Genomic DNA, 22,139 nt, shown 5'->3' with positions numbered 1-22,139 from the left:
GTCCATCCTGCTCCCCACAAAAAGTTGGTCAATGATAAGTAACCAATGAGAAGTTTTTAAAGCATGCAAAGAACTTACGCCTTTACAGAGAAAGATAAATGGTTAAGCTCTTTACAACAGCTAGTTTTCTCTACAAGTAAATGGATGCTTAACTTACTTTACTAAGACCAACATTGTGGTATTTCTTTTCCATTATCTTCTTCACTGGTTCTTCTTCCTTAAAGGTAATAAAGCAGAATCCACGCCTCTTATTGGTCTTGTTGTCCATGGGGAGCTCTATGGATTCCACCTGGTATTAAAAAACAAATTTTAATATGCTAACATGCATTTTATTGACCTTAAAAGAAACACAAGTTTAGAGGGGGGAAAACACACAAAGAAAACATGTATTTGGCACTGAAGTTCTAGTCTCCTGTTTCTCCCTATTTATTCTAATCCTTTTAAGAATTCTTCAAATTAGAACACCCATTCCATCTAAGGTCTTCACAACTATTTACAAAAATAAGCTTTACCACGCACTGACATTTACTACCTAACTCAAGGGTCACAAATTCAAATGCCCACAAAGAAGAAGAAGAAAACAGTCAAATCTAAGAAAAACAGAATAAAAATGTATTTGAGAGAAAACAGGAAGTAGGGTGGTGAGGACTACTAAAAACTGGAGAGCATATGCCCAAACCAAGATGGAAGCTACTACTCAGTTTGAGAGATGCTGCCGTACGGGAGGGCAGTGTCAGTTCCCATGTTGCGTGCTCTTGCAAATATTTTTTAAAAAGCTAGATACTGAGTTTTGTGGGCAATATCTCAAATCCTCAACACTAAAAAAGCACGTATTGTTTCAATCAAGCAATAAATGTCTGTGGGACGTATCTGGAGCCCAAGGCCACAAATTTCTCAACTTTCATTAATTCATAAAAGAAACCTCTATTATCTACCTATTTCACTAATGAGTCTAAGTTTGTTTTACTGTTAATTGAGACGGGGTCCCACTATGTTGTCCAGGATGGTCTTCAACTCCTGGTCTCCAGTAATCCACCCACTTCGGTCTCCCAAGTGCTGGGATTACTACAGGCATGAGCCATCGCGTCCAGCCTCACTAATGAGTCTATAATGATTAGTCTCATTAAATTTGCACTTACACATGCATTTCAACTGATAAGGCACTACACCCTATTCTTAATTCCTTTCCTATTTTCAACAAAAGTCTCCTTCTAATCTAGATTTCTTCCTCTTAATTGTCTGTATTTAAGAATGTTTGTCTATTTCATCTTTGTATACTCTACCCCAGCAATACTCTGCATAGAGTAGGTGCTCAATGAGAAAAACACATCATCCAACCTTCAAAGACCTGCTAATGAAGTATTTACAATATCCTTATTCCAAAACAAATCACATAATCTACCCTAACAGCTTTGAAAAGCCAAGTGACTCTGAGTCCATAATGGGACAATCACATTCACACTAATTTTGACATAAACTGGGTCAAAACATTTATAACATACCTCACCAAAACCACCAAAGTACTCCCTTATTTTCTCTTCAGGTGTATCTGGAGAAAGGCCACCAACAAAAATTTTTTTAACCGGCTCTTTTGTTTTCATGGCTTTGGCCCTTTTAGGATCAATCACCTTCCCATTCAATTTATGTTCTTTTTGATCCATGACCTAAGGAAATTGAAGTTTTCATTTAAAAAATATATATCTTAACTGAAGTTCAGAGAATATTAACTTACTTAAAAATAACTATAAATACAGATAATGCCAAGCATATGTTGACTTGCTCAAGATTAAACTGTCAAGTCATGGTGGTGATGTAACATCAACTAACATATACTGTTTAAATCTAAAGGTAAGAATGGTAGGACATACACAAATTTAACCAATTACTAGATAACCATTACCTTCAATATATACAAACATGACTGCTACTTCCCTTTAGCAATATATACAAACATAACTGCTACTTCCCTTTAGCCCAGGATCAAAATAATGATTCAGTTAAAAGTTGCTTGCCTAACAAAATTTCAAAATATGGACTTCTGTGAACTGCTAAAACACATCCTTTTAACTAGGCATCTTTAAGTCTATAGTATCTTTAAAGTTAATTTCAAAATTTAGCAGAGCCTGGAACACAAATTATTCAGGAAATAATTCCTGAACCTACCTCTATCTTCATAAAACGTATTGGGGCAAGAACTATTCTTCCTTCCTATACTATCAAAAGGGGGAACCACAAATAGGCAAACTCATTGTATCAAACTATCCATGTTAATATTTTATATTATTAACTGATCAGAACACGTAACACACTACCTTATCTACACTCTCCGATTCTTTAAATAGCACAAAGCCAAAACCCCTTGATCGCCCTGTGATAGGATCTAACTTCAGAGTGCAGTCTACAACTTCACCAAATTTGGAAAAGTAGTCCTTCAGATCTTTCTTTGTAGTGTCCCAGCTAAGGCCTCCTATAAACATTTTCCTGTAAAGACAAAAAGCAGTATTAAAATGCTTAAAAAAAATTGCCTTAAATATTATCCACATCAATAACACACCTTTTCCAAACTGCACCAGTTTACTGGGCAGTATATTAAAACATCATCCTTCCTACATAACCACACATCAGGAACATCCTATTCCAAAAAGCTGGCTTATTACTGCTGCTCCCAAATAATTACAAAATAGTGAGCAAGCAGCAAATTAAGTCTTTCAACTTGCTAAAAGATAAACGTATACCCAAAGTAAAAATACTGTACATAAAAGTTTTCCTTAGATTAAAAAGTTAACAGCAAAAAAACCAGAATCTTAGCTTCAAATTTCTCTTCCAAATGTTCATTAAACTTGTTAAAATGCTATGCAGTTCCCCACTGATCTCAGCAACCAGCATTGGTGTCTATGCTGAAGCTCCTTTTCTATTTTAACAGTTCTCTCATTAACAAAACTCTTAGCACATAAAATGGAAAATTCTACATCTCACAATTAAGTTGTGAGCCAATTTTTTTGATGTGCTAAGAGTCCTTAAGACAAAAGTAATGTGCAATATAAACAATTTAGTGAAAATTATCCATTGAAGTACAATCCACCAATTAACTTAGATGATTCGTTTACAGTAGAACCTCAGTTAACCAGCAATAAAGTATTTAAGCCTTTAAAATGCAGAAAGTGATGGGTGGTAAGCGGAAATCCACCAAGACACTCTAAGACCAAACGTATATACTCAAAATAAAATATTTTAAGGCGAAATCTTACTAACATTACAGCAAAACACCAGAAAGTTCAGATCTGGCAGCTTTACATATGCTCCCTTTGTACAAAAATAAATAAATAAATAAATAAATAAAAAGCTACCCTATACCTAACTTTCTTTCTACCCTTTAGAAAGACAGGACTGGAGGTTTTTAATTTTAAGGGTAAACTGTCAGAATTTGTTACATAATGGCTAAAAATGTCACCATGGGGATCAAATCAGACTTGCTCAACATTTTCTCTTCATTTTAACTGGGGAAGGGTCATGGGTGGGGACTGGGATGTGACACTAACTCAGCTCTATAAAGAAATTAAAGGCCTTTCATTAGGAAACATCTCCATCTTGTGGGCTTTTAAGATACTGCCACTAAGGCCCATTCTTGGAATAAAAGGCCAATTAACTGTCCCTTGAATTAGGGTCTTTCTTCACTTCCTCCAAGATACCTGATTAACTGAGGTGTTACTGATCTTACTATCCTACCACAGTCTTGTTTTACTTCTAGTGACAAAGTAAACTTTCAGTGCAGAGTAAGTCTTAGGTATATACTGCGCTTCCCACTTCAGGTTAGCTTTTCAACTTACATGTATTCTAGAGCTGGGCCATTTATATGCTTAATGTTCAGGACTTCCTCAAAGTTTCCAGGCTTGAAGTAGCATTTATAAAACAACTTTGGCATTTTATAATCAAATGAACAAAAATACCTATAATGTTTTGTGTATTTGAAATGTTTACTTCTTGCCAATTTAATGGAAGAAATTTGAGTTATTTTCTCAGTATACATTTTCTTTAATTTGAATAGTGTGTACCTTCTAATATACAATCTTTATTTACATAATTTGCTATAAACACCTTATTTTTAACTTACAGGTCCAGAATACTTCCTTCACAGACAGAAGTTATTTACCAACATTCACCCTGTAAAGGTGAGTACACTATATTTTTAATGAGAAAGAGGACTATAAAGCAATGACCTCTTGCTAAGATGTCCGTAAGTTCCACAACAGCAATAACTTCAATTAAGTTGAGATTTAACTATTAAATTACCCTTTCCATGATTATTACAGAAATTTCTCAATAATAACTAACAAACTTTGAAAGTATTTCAGCCTGAACACAACAGTTCTAAAAAAAACATTTTTTAAGCTGTTGAAAGGCAAGAAAATTCTCTGTCTGGTCTATTCAGATATGGAGACAGAACTAGTTTTGATTTTATTTAACCAAAAAGCAATGTTTATATTGGGAAAATACCCTTAATTTAAAATTATTAAGAAACAGAAAACAATTACAAAGAAATAAATTAAAACACCAAGAATGAGGTATGTGGTATTATTCTGAAGCCCCAAATGTTTTTCAGACAAGCAGCAGATTTTCTTAAATATCACCTAAGCATATCATCAGCTGGCCCAGCAAAGTGCTCTCCAAACGTACCCCCCACCTTTAGTATGGTAGTTGTTTAATATGCCTACCTTAGAGCTACAAGGGTTCACTGAAGATGCTATCCCTCCTAAACTAATAATCAAATATCAATTATCCAGAATATTAAAAACTTCAGCTATCCAGCACTTTTGGAGAATAAGGAGCCAGGTATTATTCCACCTCCCTTAAAGCACCGCCTGCCCTCTCTAATCTTTCCCCAATTGTTTTTAACCTTCAATCATTTGAAATGAGATTTTTTTCTAACAGCATCACACTTTTCTGCCTTCTTATACTTCAAATACAGTAATCATAATTTAACACTATGGCTCAGACATCACTATTATGCTGATTTAGAATATCCACAGGGTCTTCTAAAATTAGCTATTAATACACCAAGTCCATCTCATTTCTTCACAAGTTCTACTTTTCATTTTTGCCAGATCACCAGTTGCTGTTCTAAAAAGTCTCCCTTCCGTTTTGCAGAGTAAGTAGCCAGCTGTCAAACTTTTCAAATTCTGTGTAAAGTAGAAGTCTCTAAGCAAGCACCTAAGTGGCTCGTCTTTGAGACAAACGTATTAATATTTTGGCAGCCCAAGAACACTCTGGCTTTTTCTTCTGTTCTAATCAAAAAAGGTTGTTGTTCTCAGGGTATGCTTAGGCTTTAAAAAAAAAAAAAATGGTTGCTGACCAAATAGGTGAATATGCTACAATGAACACAAACTGGACCAATTCTATTCCATCTTTACTAAATGGAACATATTAATTCCATTCCATCTTCTTCTGTTTTTGGTTGGTTAGTTTTTGAGACAGTCTCACTCTGTCGCCCAAGCTGGAGCTGGAGTGCAGTGGCACAATCTCAGCTCACTGCAACCTCTGCCTCCCAGGTTCAAGTGATTCTCATTCCTCAGCCTCCGTGGGAGGGATTACAGGCTGCACCACCACGCCTGACTTGATTTTTGCATTTTTAGTAGAGACGGGGTTTCCCCTCGTTGGCCAGGCTGGTCTTGAACTCCTGGCCTCAAGTGATCCACCCGCTCCAGCCTCCCAAAGTGCTGGGATTACAGGCGGAAGCTACCATACCCAGCCCCAAACTCTAACTTTATAGTACAGTGGGGAAAAGTCTGCTTATCTTAATTATGGATAAATGGGCACTTAGTCTCTACAATGTTGGCATACATGCTCTCCCTCAAACTGATGGCATAATGATTTTATATATATATGTGTGTGTGTATATATATATATACATTTACAAATACTTATTTTTTTCTTTTTAAACAGAGTCTCACTCTGTCGCCCGGGCTGGAGTGCAAAGGCATGATCTAGGCTCACTGCAACCTCCACCTCCCGGGTTCAAGCAATTCTCCTGCCTCAGCCTCCTGAGTAGCTGGGATTACAGGTGCATGCCACCATGCCAGGCTAATTTTTTTTTGCACTTTTAGTAGAGACGGGGTTTCACCATATTGGTCAGGCTGGTCTCGAACTCCTGACCTCGTGATCCACCTGCCTCGGCCTCCCAAATTACAGGCGCGAGCCACCATGCCCGGCTAAATTATCTACATATTTTCTATGACTGTATCTTGCTTTTAAAGCACATGTACTGTCTGTCCAGATTACCTCTGCTGCCTTGAATACAAAGCATTTCATATTGCTGTCACTCCTGCGTAGTGCAGACACTTTCCAATGAAGTAGACAGAACTTCAGAAAATACCCTAAGGAGCCATGTTTAAAACGACCAAGACTTGTTCAACTAGCAACAAAGATGGCCCCTAACGCTGCAATAAGTTTAAACTTTGATCCTTAGTTCTAAGTGAATCAATCCCAATTAAAATGCAGGACTTCATCTACTGTATTTTATTAACATAGTTGAGTATCTTAATCCTAGCTGTGAACTAAATATTCAGCACCCCAAGGCTGAATATGGTATTCAGTTTAAAACACCTACTCCACAATAGAAGTCTCCTTGCTTTCACATTGGCTTCCACCAAATTGTAAAATTAAATGACAAGCATAAAGTTATACAACTCAGCATAGATGACTATCCAAGTGATATGCAGTATCATTCAGGAATTTAGGCTGCTTTGTGGGACATTTTATCATCTTTTAAAGCAAGTTAAGTTTAGAGGCAATAAAGACAAAATGCCGGGGTTTAAACCCTACCGCTGCCTTTTTTTTAAGACAGGGTCTCACTCTGTCTCCCAGGCTGGAGTGCAGTGGCTCCATGACAGCTCACTGCAGCCTTGACCTCCTGGGCTCAGTTGGTCCTCCCACCTCAGCCTCACCAGTAGCTCGGACTACAGGCGCCCACCAACACACCCGGCTAATATTTTTGCATTTTTTTGCAGAGATCAGGTTTTACTATGTCGCCCAGGCTAGTCTTCCAACTCCTGGGCTCAAGCTGCCCACCTCAGCCTCCCAAAGTGCTGGAATTCCAAACATGAACCACTCCACCTGGCCCCCTGCCTCTTACTAATTGTGTAACATTAAGAAAAAATATTAAAGTCCAAGATTGTTTTCCCATCTGTAAAAAGAGCATACCTCAGATATTTGCAGAGGGTTAAAACTAGTTAACACACTTAAAGGACACAGAATAGTCTGACACACATCCTAAATGATTGATAGAAGTTACTATTTTGAAGGGGTAAAGCACTATAAGCACTATCTAAACATAATTTAATAAAGCAAACTTTTTATTTACTCAATGGCTTAATTTTTTAAAACTGCACAGGCTTTATAAACTTTCCAACATTAAAAGGAAAAGGCCACAATGAGTTTTATATAAACATATTCTAATATTTTCAATGCTGCCAACTTGAAATAACCCAGAAATTTTTAAATAGTCCATGTAAAAAAATATATAAACTAAAAATTAGGTGGTATTTCAACTAAGACCCTTTAAATGTAGCTTCCAAAATCACCTTGATGACTTGGTCTACCCTACATTTATGCCAGTAATTTTAGTAAAGAATAATTTAAAACATAAAAGGAAATATACATGGAGCAATCCTGGCTGGTGGAAAAAGTTCCGATTTAATAATCCTGGCTTTTCCCCATCAATAAACTTATTCTCTGGACTATTTAGGTCACTAGGTTTTTAACATTCCCAGTCAATATTAACTATTTTATTCCAAGATACCTCCCCTAATAAGTCTTTATTGTCAAACACCTTATTCAAGGTAAAAAGTTAGCCATTATACTCACTCCCAATTTTGGAATAGTATTCTTTTTCTATATTCTATAACTTCGTATTATTTTTACTTTTTTAGAGACGAGATCTTGCTCTGTTACCCAGGCTAGTCACGGAACTCCTGGACATAGCGATCAGCCTCCCGAAGTGCTAGGATTACAGGCATGAGCCACCACACCCAGCCAATCCTTTAACTTTTAAACACTTCCTAACAACTTATGATCTTACATACATGGCTTTATAACAAGTTCTGACAGTTTAAAAAATACAACAGAATGTCAACCTGATATACATTTCAGGTATAAAACATAAATGACCAATCACTGTCATCTTTTAAAGTAATGTTACTCAAGCACACCATTAAATCCTTACTGAATTTTTCCAGTATTTTATCCATCATAATTATTCTTCTAAAATCCTAAAATGACAAACTAAAGCTAAGTCACTAGTTACCTAAGGGGAAGGGAGGAGGTTACAATGCAACTAGATAATATCACACGTTAGGGTATTTTACAAGTTGTATGAAAACTACCTTGGGAGAGAGCTTGACAAGCTTTCATTGAGTTCAAATACTAACCAGCCTTTTTAGATCTGATCTGGTATAAAATTCATGAAAACCACTTTTTTGAGACAGAGTCTCGCTCTATTGCCAGGCTGTGGTGCAATGGTGTGATCCTGGCTCACTTCAACCTCTGCCTCCCAAGTTCAAGCAATCTTCCCATCTCAAGCTCCTGGGTAGCTGAGACTATGGGTGCACACCATGAGGCCCAGCTAATTTTTTTTTTTTTTTTTTTTTTTTTTTTGTAGAGACAGGATCTCATCATGTTGCCCAGGCTGGTCTGGAACTCCTGGGTTCAATCTGCCCACCTCAGCCTCCCAAAGTGCTATATTACAAGCGTGAGCCACCGCACCCAGCCCACTTTTTTTAACTATTTAAAACTAATGAGACATTAAGGTTAGCCAATAACAAATCTTCCCCAAAAAACACTTTAGTCAATAAAAATATAAATTTTGGTATTATTTCCCCATCATTAAAGAATAGGTATTCCTCTCTTCCAGCTTTCTACAGATGACATTTTCAAGTTAAGTGTGAAAAAGAATTCCATTTATTCAAGACTAATATACAATGGACCAAACATTTTCAGAGACTTCTCTGTATTAAATCTCATTACTTCACACTTTAGAATGAACCTAACTAAATGACTACTAAAAAGCGAAGTTGAAAAAATAAACATCTAATAAATGAAACATGACAGTTTTTTTGGGAGGGGGACGGAGTCTCGCTTTGTCGCCCAGGCTGGAGTGCAGTGGCGCAATCTTGGCTCACTGCAACCTCTGCTTCCCGGGTTCAAGCTCTTCTCCTGCCTCAGCCTCCCAAGTAGATGGGACTACAGATGCCCACCATCATGCCCGGCTAATTTCTGTATTTTTAGTAGACACAGGGTTTCAACATGTTGGCCAGGTTGGTCTCGAACTCCTGACCTCAGGTGATTCGCTTGCGTCAGCCTCCCAAAGTGCTGGGATGACAGGCATAAGCCGCCGCGCCCGGCCAACATGACAGTTTTTTAAATAAACTTTTTTTTTTCTTTTTTTGAGACGGAGTCTTGCTCTGTTGCCCAAGCTGGAATGCAGTGGTGCAACCTTGTCTCACTGCAACCTCCGCCTCCAGGGTTCAAGTGATTCTCCCGCCTCAGCCTCCTGAGTGACTACAGGCGCGTGTAACCACACCTGGCTAATTTTTGTATTTTTAGTAGAGCTGGGGTTTCGCCATGTTGGCCAGGCTGGTCTCCAATTCCTGACCTTAGGTGATCCACCCATCTTGGCCTCCCAAAGTGCTGAGATTACAGGTGTGAGCCACTACGCCTGGCCTAAAAATTAAACACTTTAAGAGACCAGGTCTCACTATCAAAATGCAGTGGCTCCATCATAGCTTCCTGCAGCCCTGAGCTCCTTCCTGGGCTCAACACATTCTCCTGCCTCTGCCTCCTGAGTAGATGTAACTACAACTACAAACACACCCCCCAACACACTAGCCTTTTTTTTTTTTTTTTTTTTTTTAAAAGAAACAGGGGTCATATTATGTTGCCTAGCTGGTCTAGAAATCCTGGCATGAAATGATCCTCATACCTCAAGACTTCTGAGTAGCCAGTGATTACAGGCACGAGCCACTACTTTAATTAACTTTAAATGCTTAATCCAATACCTCCTTTTCACTTCACTACAAGGAAGCAATGACATCTTGTATGTTTACGTTTTAAATAAGCTCTCAATCAGCTTTGTAAGGTAAACTCCCATTTACCTAGAGGTTAAGGAATAAGTATTTTCCTTAACCTGAAGGTTAAGGTTCTGGTTAACTGAGATTACTACATATTCACAATTCTATAAAACTGTGTACTGGAAATCAATTTAGGTATCAATGCTGAAGTCAGAAAATGATTTGTACCTTGATGAATTTTCCAATGTTTTAAAATCATGTTACTTTTCAAAAGTGTAAGGAAAAATCTGTAGGAGATTCATTCCATGACATTGTCTGTTGGTTGCTTTTTGAGTATATTTTCTCATGGCTTCATCTATCTTGCTCATAAGACTAAATGGGGAGACAGACTTCCTGGCTGTGTGGGCTCTGTGGTAGTCTGAAGTCTAGATAAGCAGGAGTTTACAGTGCAAGACCCAATACTTAAACTGTCACCTTGATTACTGGCCAAGCACCACCAGTAAATTGGAGTCTTCCCTCCCCACCCCCAAATATTCTTAAATACCTAGCTCCAACGTACAATATAATACTCCAGAAACTAAAACATGCTTACCTTTACTCCACAGGAGTAAATCACTGGCAGTATCAACTATTAGGGCACTGGATAAATACACACAAGCTATGAAAGCAGGCTATGTAGTCAATCCTCCTGTGGTGAGCATTGTTTCCAACACATAGATCAGCAAACCAAGTAACAAACATGTTGTATTACCTGAAACCACACTGTTGGAAGTGAAGCAACAGAAAGAGATCCCACGCTTTCAGCATCCAGTTCAGTGCCCTATCTACTAAAACGTTCAAGCAGAACTGAAGTCAAATCAAGCTTGGACTAACATAAGTTATGTTTCACTCCATTTGTAAATGTGCACACACTTGAGGTACACAGCTTCCAAGTGGAATGGAAAAAAAAAGTTATTCCTCTTTAAATGCTTTCAAGCATGGCATGTATTATGACTTGAAGGCTAAAACTAAGCACATCCTTCATGTTGGCATAAATAGTATACTCAATATGTATACTCAAATGTATACTCAATAGTATACTCAAAATGTTCTCGTATTAGGGCAGCCTTACCCTAATATTATGTATTAGGACGATGGCAGAGTACCCGGGAAATATTAAAAACATACACTGAGTTTGTAGAAAGGGTCACATGGCTTAAGGGAAAAAACCCCAGATTTAAGGCAAAGTATGTGTATCTCAAAAACAAGCACTGAAAAACTTCAATGACATTCTCCCGATTCCAAACTTAAAAAACGAGATTATTTTTAGTATCTTTCATAATAGATGAAAATTTACAGTGAAAAGTATTTAATACTCTTCGCTTAAATGTTCATCCAAAGATCTGGGGACATCAATTTCTGGAATTTTTAACTCGGGAAACTTGTCAAAGGCTCCTAAGAATGTTAACACTGAGACCAATCTACTCAGGGTCTCAACTTTACTACATACAGTAAACCCAACTGTACTGAATCAAAGGCCAGTAAATTTGGCATGAGACTACTCTAAAAGAAATTATTTTACAAAGCAAACAATGTTCAGATTGCCCCAGAAGCACTAAGGTATAAGACCATAATCTCAAACATTTAAAGCAAAAACATGAGCCTAGTCTTTTATAATCAGACAGGCGACAACCTACAGCAGGATTCACAGAATTCCCAAATGGGAAGAATCACACTTGGGCTCATTATACACTAACCATTAACAGGACAATATCTACTGTCCTGTTATTAAAGAAGCATTGCTGGACTTTGGCTAAGTGAATGGGGGGACTTTTTTGCTTCCTACCCAATCCAATGCAGGAAAGTCTATGTACCTACCTTGTAAAACTATCTCAAAGTTAACACAACATTGTAGTTTCCATTGATTTTTAAATTTTAAAAACTCTGCCCTCAGAGAGCTTGCTACATGGCATGTATATTTTGCCAGACACTAAATAATTTTAAAGTACCTACCCCAAGTGAACTGCAGCACTGCAGAGAACAGAATGGGTCCACACCACAAAGTAAAATGAGAAATTCCAATGCTTATAAGTAAAAACTACGGATGTTAATGTGGGAAAGAGTAAATCAAAGTGAACTCAGGAGGGCATACTATGGAAATAATTACTTATTCTAAAGTCCCATAGTAAACTGTAGAAACATCCACTAGAGGTGTAACAGGCATGCCTTCCTAAAAATAGCTGTCCATTCTTACATGCAAAAGGAAAAAAACCTATTTCTAAAACCAACTGATTTTTAAAGTATTTTAGGATGAAACTGTAATCACTTTATTCTCAGATTTGTAGAAGGAAATGCACACAGAACTGTGTTTAATAAATTCAATTTGGATACTGTATCTATTAACCAGTCTTACCCTCAATATTGAGACTATAAAACTGTTGCCCTTATAATATCCCTCAAAATGGGAGAAAGAGGAAGGGACAGATACGGTGGGAAGTACAGACACCAAAAAAAAAAAAAAAAAAGAAAAAAGAAAGTCTGAAAGTTTTTCATTCAAAAAGAAAGCCTTAACGTCTGGAACAGGATAGGGCTGCATAATTGGACAGTTAAGAAAAGTCAAATATTAGATCCCTTAAAAATGAGAACATTATTTTTAAGTGTAATTTTAAAATCAACCTGGGTAGGCCGGGCGCAGTGGCTCACGCCTGTGATTACAGCACTTGGGGAGGCCAAGGCAGGCGGATCACCTGAGGTCGGGAGTTCGAGACCAGCCTGACCAACATGAAGAAACCCTGTCTCTACTAAAAATACAAAATTAGCCAGGCATGGTGGAATATGCCTGTAATCCCAACTACTTTGGAGGCTGAGGCAGGAGAATTGCTTGAACCTGGGAGGTGGAGGTTGCGCTGAGCCAAGATCACACCACTGCACTCCAGCCTGGGCAACAAAAGCGAAACTCCGTCTCAAAAATAAAATAAACCTGGGTAAAATTTTATTTTCAGTAAATGACAGTTGGTTACTATCTAGAATGTTTATTAACTATGAATATAAACATTTCTCCATTTTTCCTGAGATTATTCAAAAAAGTTGTAATATTACATCGTTGTAGGTAGCAGGTCAAGTGTAATTACTTCGAAGAGTCAAAACACTGACCTTCAAATTTAAGTTTATGGTCATTTCAAATCACTGGAAACAATTACATGAGACTCAAAATACATAATGGAGTAATGTCAAATAGTTTATAGTTTAATCTTAATTTGCCACTATTAGCTAGCAGTGAAATTGAGCTGCTAGTGCCCACCACTCACCAAATACAGGGAATAACATTCATCGAAACTGTGACCCCAGTCTTTTTTTTTCCTCTTTTTTGCTTTTCTCCTTGCCTGTTTCCCATCTGCTTTTTCTCCAAGGTAAAGCTGGACTGATTTCAGTGGATAAGAATACAGTGATAAGCAAATCTTTAAATGTTACCCTAAATAGGCTCTTAAAATAGAATGTAGCTTGTAAAGATATAAGTTAACTGCCTGCAAGTTAGTGGCCTTCTACTCTCCAGTGGTGGTGTATAAACCCCTGAAAATTCAAATATAATCCTAAAAGCAGAAAGACTGACATTTAGGGGAGGGGAAAGGATGGATAAAAAGAACAATTCTCAACCTACCAGCCTCCAAAGAGAAGTCATGCAATTGTGAATACATGTCAACCAACTGTTATTAATATTCCAGCCAAATCACACTGAAAATAAAAAATCTGGTAAGAGCTGTAGTGGAAAGCCACATTAGCCCACCTTTGAATGGTATATATATATATACACACACACACACACACACACACACACACACACTTCCTATTAAAGGTCTATTTACAAATATGGTAGGTAAAAGACAAACATTTTTCCATAATACACAGTGCTGCTTAAAGAACTGCTTCAGACATCTCCAGAATATTTCAGTATAACATGCATGACATTTTAAACACAATATTTTATATCAAGGAGTCTTCATATTTAGCCATTAAACTTAGAATTCCAACAAAAATATTTTTCATCTTAAATCAAATGTGAAGATTACGGTAATATTTTTTCTTGCTCGATATAAAAATATCGTTACTAATTGTTTAGCTTAAATTGCCAAACTGCAACTACATGCATTACCACAGACCAAATACCATGTAACGGCATCAATTTTGCCCAAAGATTACACATGATGCCTATAAAAGGTATATATCCCAGGTACAAACCTACTGTATGTACTATGGTCTAGAATTTCCTGGGGATCAATGGGCAACTAACCAATACACAGCTTCTACATATTATGACTACTGAAACCTTTATAATACAGAAATAAAATTTAAAAGTTTTACCATTCTTCCCGCTGTGCCGTCGCTGCTTCAGAGTGTCGTGGGGAGGAGTTTGAATGGCTAGGGAATTAACAACCGGTACAGCAACCAATCAAAATTCTAGTTTTAGTTTTTGACACTGTTAGGGTTAAAAACTTTAATTCATTTACACTTCAACAGTAGGTAACTATAAAGTCAGCTGCTTTGCGATTTGAATTATCAGGACTAACAGAAAGCCTGCCCCAAACAGGAAGTTATACAATTAATCATTTTGGTGCCTCTGTCCAAAGAACAGAATTCAGCAAACGAAAACCAAAATGTTAAAGGTTTTAAGTTTCCAAATATCTAACATCTTCCTTTCTCAAATAAGCTATATACAATTCGAGTTGGTTCTGTTTAATTTTTAAAAGTTTGTTTCCCTTCCCACCACCACTCCCCCAAAACCAGCACTATCATCAAACAGCCTGACAAGAATCTGCCTAGGCTGGGCTTAATAAACCCTATATTCCAAAGTGCTTCTCCCCTCCCAACTTTCCCTCCAAATCCTGGGCTCTTTCTCAGTAAAGGAAATCGTGTTTTCTAATACTGGATTAAAGCGACATCTTGTTATATCCACCAACACCTTTCTCTTTACAGTTAAAAAAAAATTCAGACACACACACACCCCTCCCCATTACAAAAAGGAATGGAAGCGTGAACCCACGATCATCGGTCAGTAATCGGAGCTAAGAAAACTCAACCAAGAACCCCGATTTAGTCCCTCCTGCTAACTCCCGTATTATGTTCCCAATCCCAAATGCTGCATTTTAATACACTAAATGCAGATTTAGGTAGTATATACAACTGTTATTTCAATTGGAGGAAGCAAGTTAATACTAAGAAATTTGCACCAAAAAGAAAAAAAAAGTATCCCATAACACAATACAGGATTTGTTTCTCTTAAGAGGACTACAGGCCTCCCTTAGTGGGCGGGAAACAGATATCAAGACACCAAAATAGGATCCTGGGCACCGGGAAAAAAAGGGGGCTGGGGGTTGTAAAAAATTAGGTTGCACATAAAAAGTAAGGTACAATCTGTACTAACAGTTGGGGAACCCAATAGCTGAGGGCGCGAAAAGGGTGCGCGGTTAGAATAACTCAGTGGGGTGGGGGAAGGGTAGATGCTAGGCCGGAGATAGGAACAGTTCCAGTCAAGTGCAGGCCCGATCGACTAAGAACTTAACCAGAGCCCGCGAAGCAAAACCAATGTACCAACAAGAAACTCGGAGCATTTCACCAGACCCAATTTGGTCTGCATGTCAAAATGTAGGGCCTGTATGAGTATGCCATTGTGCGATAGCGTATGGTGGAGAAAATGAGTAAGTCCTTAGGCGAAACTTATTCAAAATCCCAAGAAAACATTCGGCCTAAGGCCGACAAGGGAGAGGCAGAGGTGGACAGCCTACGCGTTCCCCAAAACATGTGCTTATAAACAATCGCATCGTTTCAGGATGGTGGAGAAGCACCAAATAAACCTTAGTAATACAAACAGGGAAGCTGTTTGTGTCTGTGTTTTTATGCCCAAGACTGTAGAAAAAGGGAAAAAGAGGGGACAGCATGGAAAGAAAAAAGGTACCCCACGACAGGCGGGAAAAAATCCTGGCGGCTAAGTCGGTGGGAGGAGACCCATGGCGAGGGAGGAAAGGAGGGCGGGCCGAGGAGCAGCATGGTGACGGCTAAAGGTGGAAACGTGTGTGATGGGGGAGGGGGGCGATAAGCAGGCAAAGGAAGAAGGAAATGAAGGTCCGGGGAACCCAACATAGAAAAAGGGAGACCAGTGCAAGGAGGCTGCATGGGGGCCCGGAGAACGGGCTGAGAGCGGGAACCAGGCCTAATGGCGGGGGAATAAAGAGGGGGAGGGGGACTAGTTGGGCCTGACTATCCTGGGATGCCCCTTACTCACCCTTCATCCTCCTCGTTCTTACTGGCGTCAATCTTCGCCCCCTCCGACTCGGCGCTGCCCCCTTCGGTGCCTCCAGACGCGGTTCCGCCCCCGGTCCCGGCTCCGCTTCCCGCCGCCGCCGCTGCTGCCCCCTGTGTCGCCGCCACCATGGCTCCCTCCTGCTCGCCCGCCGAGCCGCCTACCGCCGCCGTTGCCGCTGCCGCCGCCCCGTCCCCGCCGAACTGCTCCTCCGACATAGTGCTAGTGTCTCCGCCGCTGCCGCCGAGACTACACCCGCCGCTGCCGCGAACCGAAACTAGCAGCAAAGTAATCCCCGCCGCTGCCGCGCGCCCGCTCTACCTCGCGAAGCACACAAGACAGGGAAGGCGCGCGCGTGGCTGCAAAGGCTCCTGCGCCTCTCCCTGGCCTGCCCCCTTCGCCTCCCACTCTCGCGCGGCGCACACTCCCGCTCTCTCCCGCTGCACTAAAAAAGAATAAGCACCAGCGGCGGCCGCTCTTGCCTCCTCCTCGCTTTAATGGCGCCGCCGCGGACCACCTAAAATGGCCGACGGAAGAACGGCGCGTCCCGGTCACGTGACGCGAGAGCGCGCCCTTCGCGCGTCCCCCCACCCCTATCCCCCTAGTTTTTTTTTTTCCCTTTCCTCCTCGGTCCCGCCCTCTCCCTACCCTTTATACCTTCCTCTCACGCTCCGCGTTGCACAGCCTTGGGGGCCTTTAAAAGGAACCGGAAGTGTCGTGAGCTAAGACAGTCGCGCGGGGACCATCGAGAACAAGGAGTGCTGTTTCGAAGTAGCGGCTAGAGGGGCCCCCTGCCTCCGCCCCCGCCCTTCCGAGGATTCCTGGAGTCCACTCACCCCTCCCCACCACTCCAGTAGCGGCGGGAGCAGCAGCGTTAGGCCGGGGTGTGGCTGCACCTCTGCGAAGGCTGTCGTGCCCCGTGCAGCTGCGGCGTTCGGGTGGGGGAGGGGAGGCTCACACCCTGCGGCGGCTTAAGCCTGGATTTACGCACTGGAGGAGGGAATTAGCCCTGAGATGTCAGCCCTGTGCCCCTGGCTCTGTCCACCCGGACGCCCGCGGAGCGCCAGGCGCCGCAGCGGACCGCGCGCGCACTGATTGCCGCAGCTACTCTCCCTGCCGTCGCCGCCCGGGACCGGGTGACATTGAGGTTTTCGTCTATCGCCGCTGGGCCGATAGGGCTTCTTTTTAAGATTTGGCTTTCCAAGTAAGATTTTTGTTTGCCTGCTTTTCTCCTGAAATTTTTTTGTTTTTGGTCGAAGAAGCAGGTAACTTGCATATCTTAAGGAAAACATTGTTTTTGCTTTGCTTTTGTTGTTTAAAGATCCTAAAACGTACCGTGATTCCTTTACGTTACTAATAATTGGAAAGTGTGTTAAATCAAGGGTTCGCTTAATGTTCTTTAGCCTTTGTACATAGAATATATAAATGTCGTGAGTCATCTTTACGAGGTTTATGAGTTTGTGTTCGGGTTTGGGTTTTTTGTTGTGTGTGTGTGGTTTTTTTTTTTTTTTTTCTTGTAACACCGTTAGGCGTTTCATTAAGGTGTATAAAAAGTAATTTTATACACCTATTAAAAATTCCCGCTGCCTCGGCTGGAGACTGGATTATTTGGGCTTTGGGATTTGCTGCTTCCAGCAGTATCCTTAGAAGAAAATGAAGCTTCTAGGTACTTCTGTAGTCAACAAATAATTATTTGCCTGTTTAATTAAAGTGTTCGGGCACGGGGGAAACAAAGACGAGTTTGCAGACTCCAGCAAAAATCTTAAGAGTTTAAGTATTTGGGCCGGGCGCGGTGGCTCACGCCTGTAATCCCAGCACTTTGGGAGGCCGAGGCGGGCGGATCACGAGGTCAGGAGTTCGAGACAAGCCTGACCAACATGGTGAAACCCCCGTGTCTACTAAAAATACAAAAACTAGCCGGCGGTGGTGGCCGGTACCTGTAATCTCAGGTACTCAGGAGGCTGAGGCAGGAGAATCGCTTGAACCCGGGAGGTGGAGATTGCAGGGAGTCGAGATCATGCCACTTGCACTCCAGCCTGGGCGACAGAGCGAGACTCCGTCTCAAAAAAAAAAAAAAAAAGTTTAAGTATTTTCCACTGCAGTTAAACGAATTTGTATTAATTGGACACTATCCAAAAATCTCAAAGGAAGATTATAAATAAGTTTTATTAATCAAGTTAGTAGAATTTACATTACAGAATAATTAAAACTCAAGAATACAGGTCAAATTCTGAAAACGTCCTAAAAATATAATCTTAACAAACTCCCGTAATAATCAAGTCACATAAAGGTAATACCAAGAATGTTTACCGTAAAGTGGTAGTGACTCCACATTTGTCTCCACCTGCCAGAATATTAGCAAAGGATAAAGTGGATATGGTGCTCAAACCATATATTCCGGGTTAGATACAACTAAGATGATTGACTGAAGGGAAGTCTGTTTAATCTTTTCTGGCTTCAAGTGACGGTAATTGTCATTTATTTTGATCTTAAGATATCATTAGACATACCCACCTTTTGGTAATAGTGACTTTTCCAAAAGGTTCATTTTGATTTCACATGTAGCTTAGGAGCTTCTGGAATTCTTAGAATTTATGTCAAAAATTCCAGACAACCTAGGAATGATTTTAAAGCTAACACCTTTACATGCTTTATGAGGATGTATGATGTCCATATCACTGATAGCCCTTGATATTATGGCCAAGATCTCTACATCCAGGATGTGCTCCTGCATCCACGCAATATTCTTCTTGGAACTCACTTAACTTCTGGCAGGCGTGGTGACTCACGCCTGTAATCCAGCACTTTGAGAGGCCAAGTCGGGAGGATTGCTTGCCTCAAGGAGTTGGCCATCAGCCTGGGCAACACAGTGAGACCTTGCCTCTACAAAAAGTCAGAAAATTAGCCTGGCATGGTGGTTCCTGTTGTTCCAGCTACTCCTGAGGCTGAAGTGGGAGGATCACTTGAACCTGGAAGGTGGAGGCTGCAGTGAGAAAGGCAGAGTGAGACCCTGTCTCAAAAACAAACAAATGTTACTATTTATGTGAAGTCTTCCCAGGCTTCCTGAGGCAGAATTAATGATCCCTTTTCACAGCCCTTTATCTTTACCTCTGTTATTCTTCATTGTTTTCTACTAGACCAGGGGTTCTTAGAAAACAGTGTCTTCTATGTATCCCTCCCTCCCTAACACACTCTCACACACACATAAACACAGCAGCAGTATATCCACACTATGTAATTGCCAGTTGAATTATTGAATGACAAAATAATAAGTATGTCCAACTTGTTAGATTAAGGGGCTTTCAAGCAAACTAGGTGTTCTTCCAGGGACTTGAAAGTCTCCTCTCCACACCATCTCATTTCATCTCTGGCATTAAAAAAAAAAAAAAAATACTTTTGGCCAGGTGCTGTGGCTCATGCCTATAATCCCAACACTTTGGTAGGCCAAGGAGGGATGATTGCTTGAGCCCAGGAATTTTTTTTTTTTTTTTTTTTTTTTTTTTTTTTTTTTTGAGACAGAGTTTCACTCTGCTGCCCAGGCTGGAGGTGCAATGGCGCGATCTCGGCTCACTGCAAGCTCCGCCTCCCGGGTTGACGCCATTCTCCTGCCTGTCTCCCAAGTAGCTGGGACAACAGGCGCCTGCCACCACGCCCGGCTAATTTTTTTTGTATTTTTAGTAGAGACGGGGTTTCACTGTGCTAGTCAGGATGGTCTCGATCTCCTGACCTCGTGATCCGCCCGCCTCGGCCTCCCAAAGTGCTGGGATTACAGGTGTGAGCCACCGCGCCCGGCCGAGCCAGGAATTTGAGACCAGCCCCGGCAACATAGAAAAACCTATCTCTACAAAAAATTTAAAAAATCAGTTCCTGCCCACCCAGGGACGCCTTGGGTTGTGTTTAACCCGTTTCTGTTGCCGGGTGCGGTGGCTTACGCCTATAATCCCAACACTTTGAGAGTCCGAGGTGGGTGGATCACTTGAGGCCGGGAGTTCGAGAGCAGCCTGGGCAATGTGGTGAAACCCCATCCCTACTGAAGATACAAAAATTAGCTGGGCGTGGTGGCGCACACCTGTAATCCTGGCTACTGGGGAGGCTGAGGCAGGAAAATTGCATGAACCCACAAGGCAGAGGTTGCAGTGAGCAGAGACTGCACCACTGTACTCAAGCTGGGTGACAGAGTGAAACTATGTCTCAAAAAAAAAAAAAAAATTAGCTGGGTGTGGTGGCGTGAGCCTGTGGTTCCAGCTACTCAGGAGGCTGAGGTGGGAAGATTGCTTGAATCAAAAATTCAAGGCTGCAGTGAGCAGTGATGCCACTTCATTCCAGTCTGGACGACAGAGCAAGAGCCTGTTTCAAAAACAACAACAAAACGCTTCTTCAAATGACCTGGTGATGGATGTATGAAATTTCTTGAGAATGAAACGAAACTTTTTGTTACACATTCATAGGTAACAATTAATTGTTTAAGTGGTTGGAGATGCTGTATTGGACTTGCCCCAAACAGTAGAAGGAAGGAATATCCCCTGTCAATGTACAGACATGAACTATTCCATTGCTTTAGGAGATTCCCAGTGTGTTTCAGATAACACGCTAAAATGCTAGATCATCATTGAATTTAGCCTTTGTAAAGCAATTATTCTCTGCAGCAAAAACTAAAGTACTTGTAAAAGGCCAAAAATGAAGTCTGTTTGAGAATTAAACTGGAATCACTTTTACCTAGAACAAGATGCATACACCTAAGCCAAGGAAGTCAGTTTTCATCTGCTAGGTGCAGTCTGCAAATGCAGCAGGAGGTTCCCTTATGTTCAAATTTTTAAAGTATTAATAGGGTATGTATGCCAGTTGGCAACCTGGAATAAACAGTGTGGAAGAAACAGCCGAAGAACCAATTTTTTTATACAAGCTACACATACTTGAGCTACTTCTACAACCATGTTAAACAGCCTATAACCTATCTGGACCTATTTGCAGAACACCATCAGTGGGATTTAAGCATTTTGTTGGAGAGTTAGTTTGTGATTTTACGTGAAGTGACCAATTGCCCATGCAGTGAACATTCTCTGTCATATTCCTTGGTTATCAGGAAGCTTCACTTTATTCAGAAAATAAAAGCCCTATCAACTCTGAAAAGTCGGGTTTTACTTCAGCCAGAAAGTCTAATACTGTAGAGTCAGTTCTGCTTACTCATGAGGATGTCAATAGTTTGCTTTTAGATACCGTTTTTTAAAACGTAGCTCAAAAAAGAATTCAGACAAAGCTGATCACACGCCTGTAGTCCCAGCTACTCAGAAGGCTGAAAGAGGAGATTCCCTTGAACCCTGTAATTCAAGCCCAGCCTGGGCAAGACAGTGAGACCCCCATCTCTTTAAAAAAGAAATAATAAGGAAATACACTCCTGTCACTCCAGACCTACATATCAAACTGCCTATTTGACATCCCTACTTGAATGTTCACAGGAATCTCAAGCTTTAGATGTCCAAAACTGAACTCTACTTTCCCTACAAACCTGCTTCTTTGGTCTTCCTCTTCTCAGTAAATGACATCTCCACCCACCCATATATTCCTGCCAAAATCCAGGGAATCATCTTTGATATCCCCCCTCCCTCACCCCCCACATCCAATCAATCACCAACTCCTCCCACCTCCAAGATATATCTTGATTCATCTAAATGCTTCTTAGAACATAAATACTGGGGTAATTTCTAGGTAGTTATTCACTTTCAACCATGCAACACATTAATGGCACATGTACATTTCTAGGACTGGGAAATATAACAGTGATCAAAATAGGCAAGGTCTCTGGT

General features: G+C 40.6%; 1 protein-coding gene across 6 annotated transcripts in view; it reads right to left on the bottom strand.

The window, feature by feature from the left end:
- Nucleotides 1-18,392, bottom strand: part of HNRNPD (heterogeneous nuclear ribonucleoprotein D) — a 21,719-nt gene extending 3,327 nt beyond the window's left edge. For 4 of the 6 annotated variants that reach the window (XR_001716883.4, XR_001716884.4, XM_016951528.4 and 1 more), the window contains exons 1-5: nucleotides 16,318-18,392; nucleotides 14,400-14,456; nucleotides 2,313-2,481; nucleotides 1,503-1,664; nucleotides 158-289 (exon numbers count right to left, since the gene is read on the bottom strand). Coding sequence is in view for 4 of the 6 variants with exons in the window: in XM_016951528.4 (XP_016807017.3) it covers nucleotides 158-289; nucleotides 1,503-1,664; nucleotides 2,313-2,481; nucleotides 14,400-14,456; nucleotides 16,318-16,553 (756 nt within the window). In the remaining 2 variants the exon portion in view is untranslated. The remainder of the gene's footprint in view (nucleotides 1-157; nucleotides 290-1,502; nucleotides 1,665-2,312; nucleotides 2,482-14,399; nucleotides 14,457-16,317) is intronic. The other 2 variants (XM_016951529.4, XM_016951531.4) reach the window with 1 other exon arrangement.
- Between the last annotated feature and the right edge of the window lie 3,747 nt (nucleotides 18,393-22,139).

Source organism: Pan troglodytes, chromosome 3, assembly GCF_028858775.2.
Source record: "Pan troglodytes isolate AG18354 chromosome 3, NHGRI_mPanTro3-v2.0_pri, whole genome shotgun sequence".
Lineage (NCBI taxonomy): Eukaryota > Metazoa > Chordata > Mammalia > Primates > Hominidae > Pan > Pan troglodytes.
This window is presented reverse-complemented; position numbering and strand designations above follow the sequence as displayed.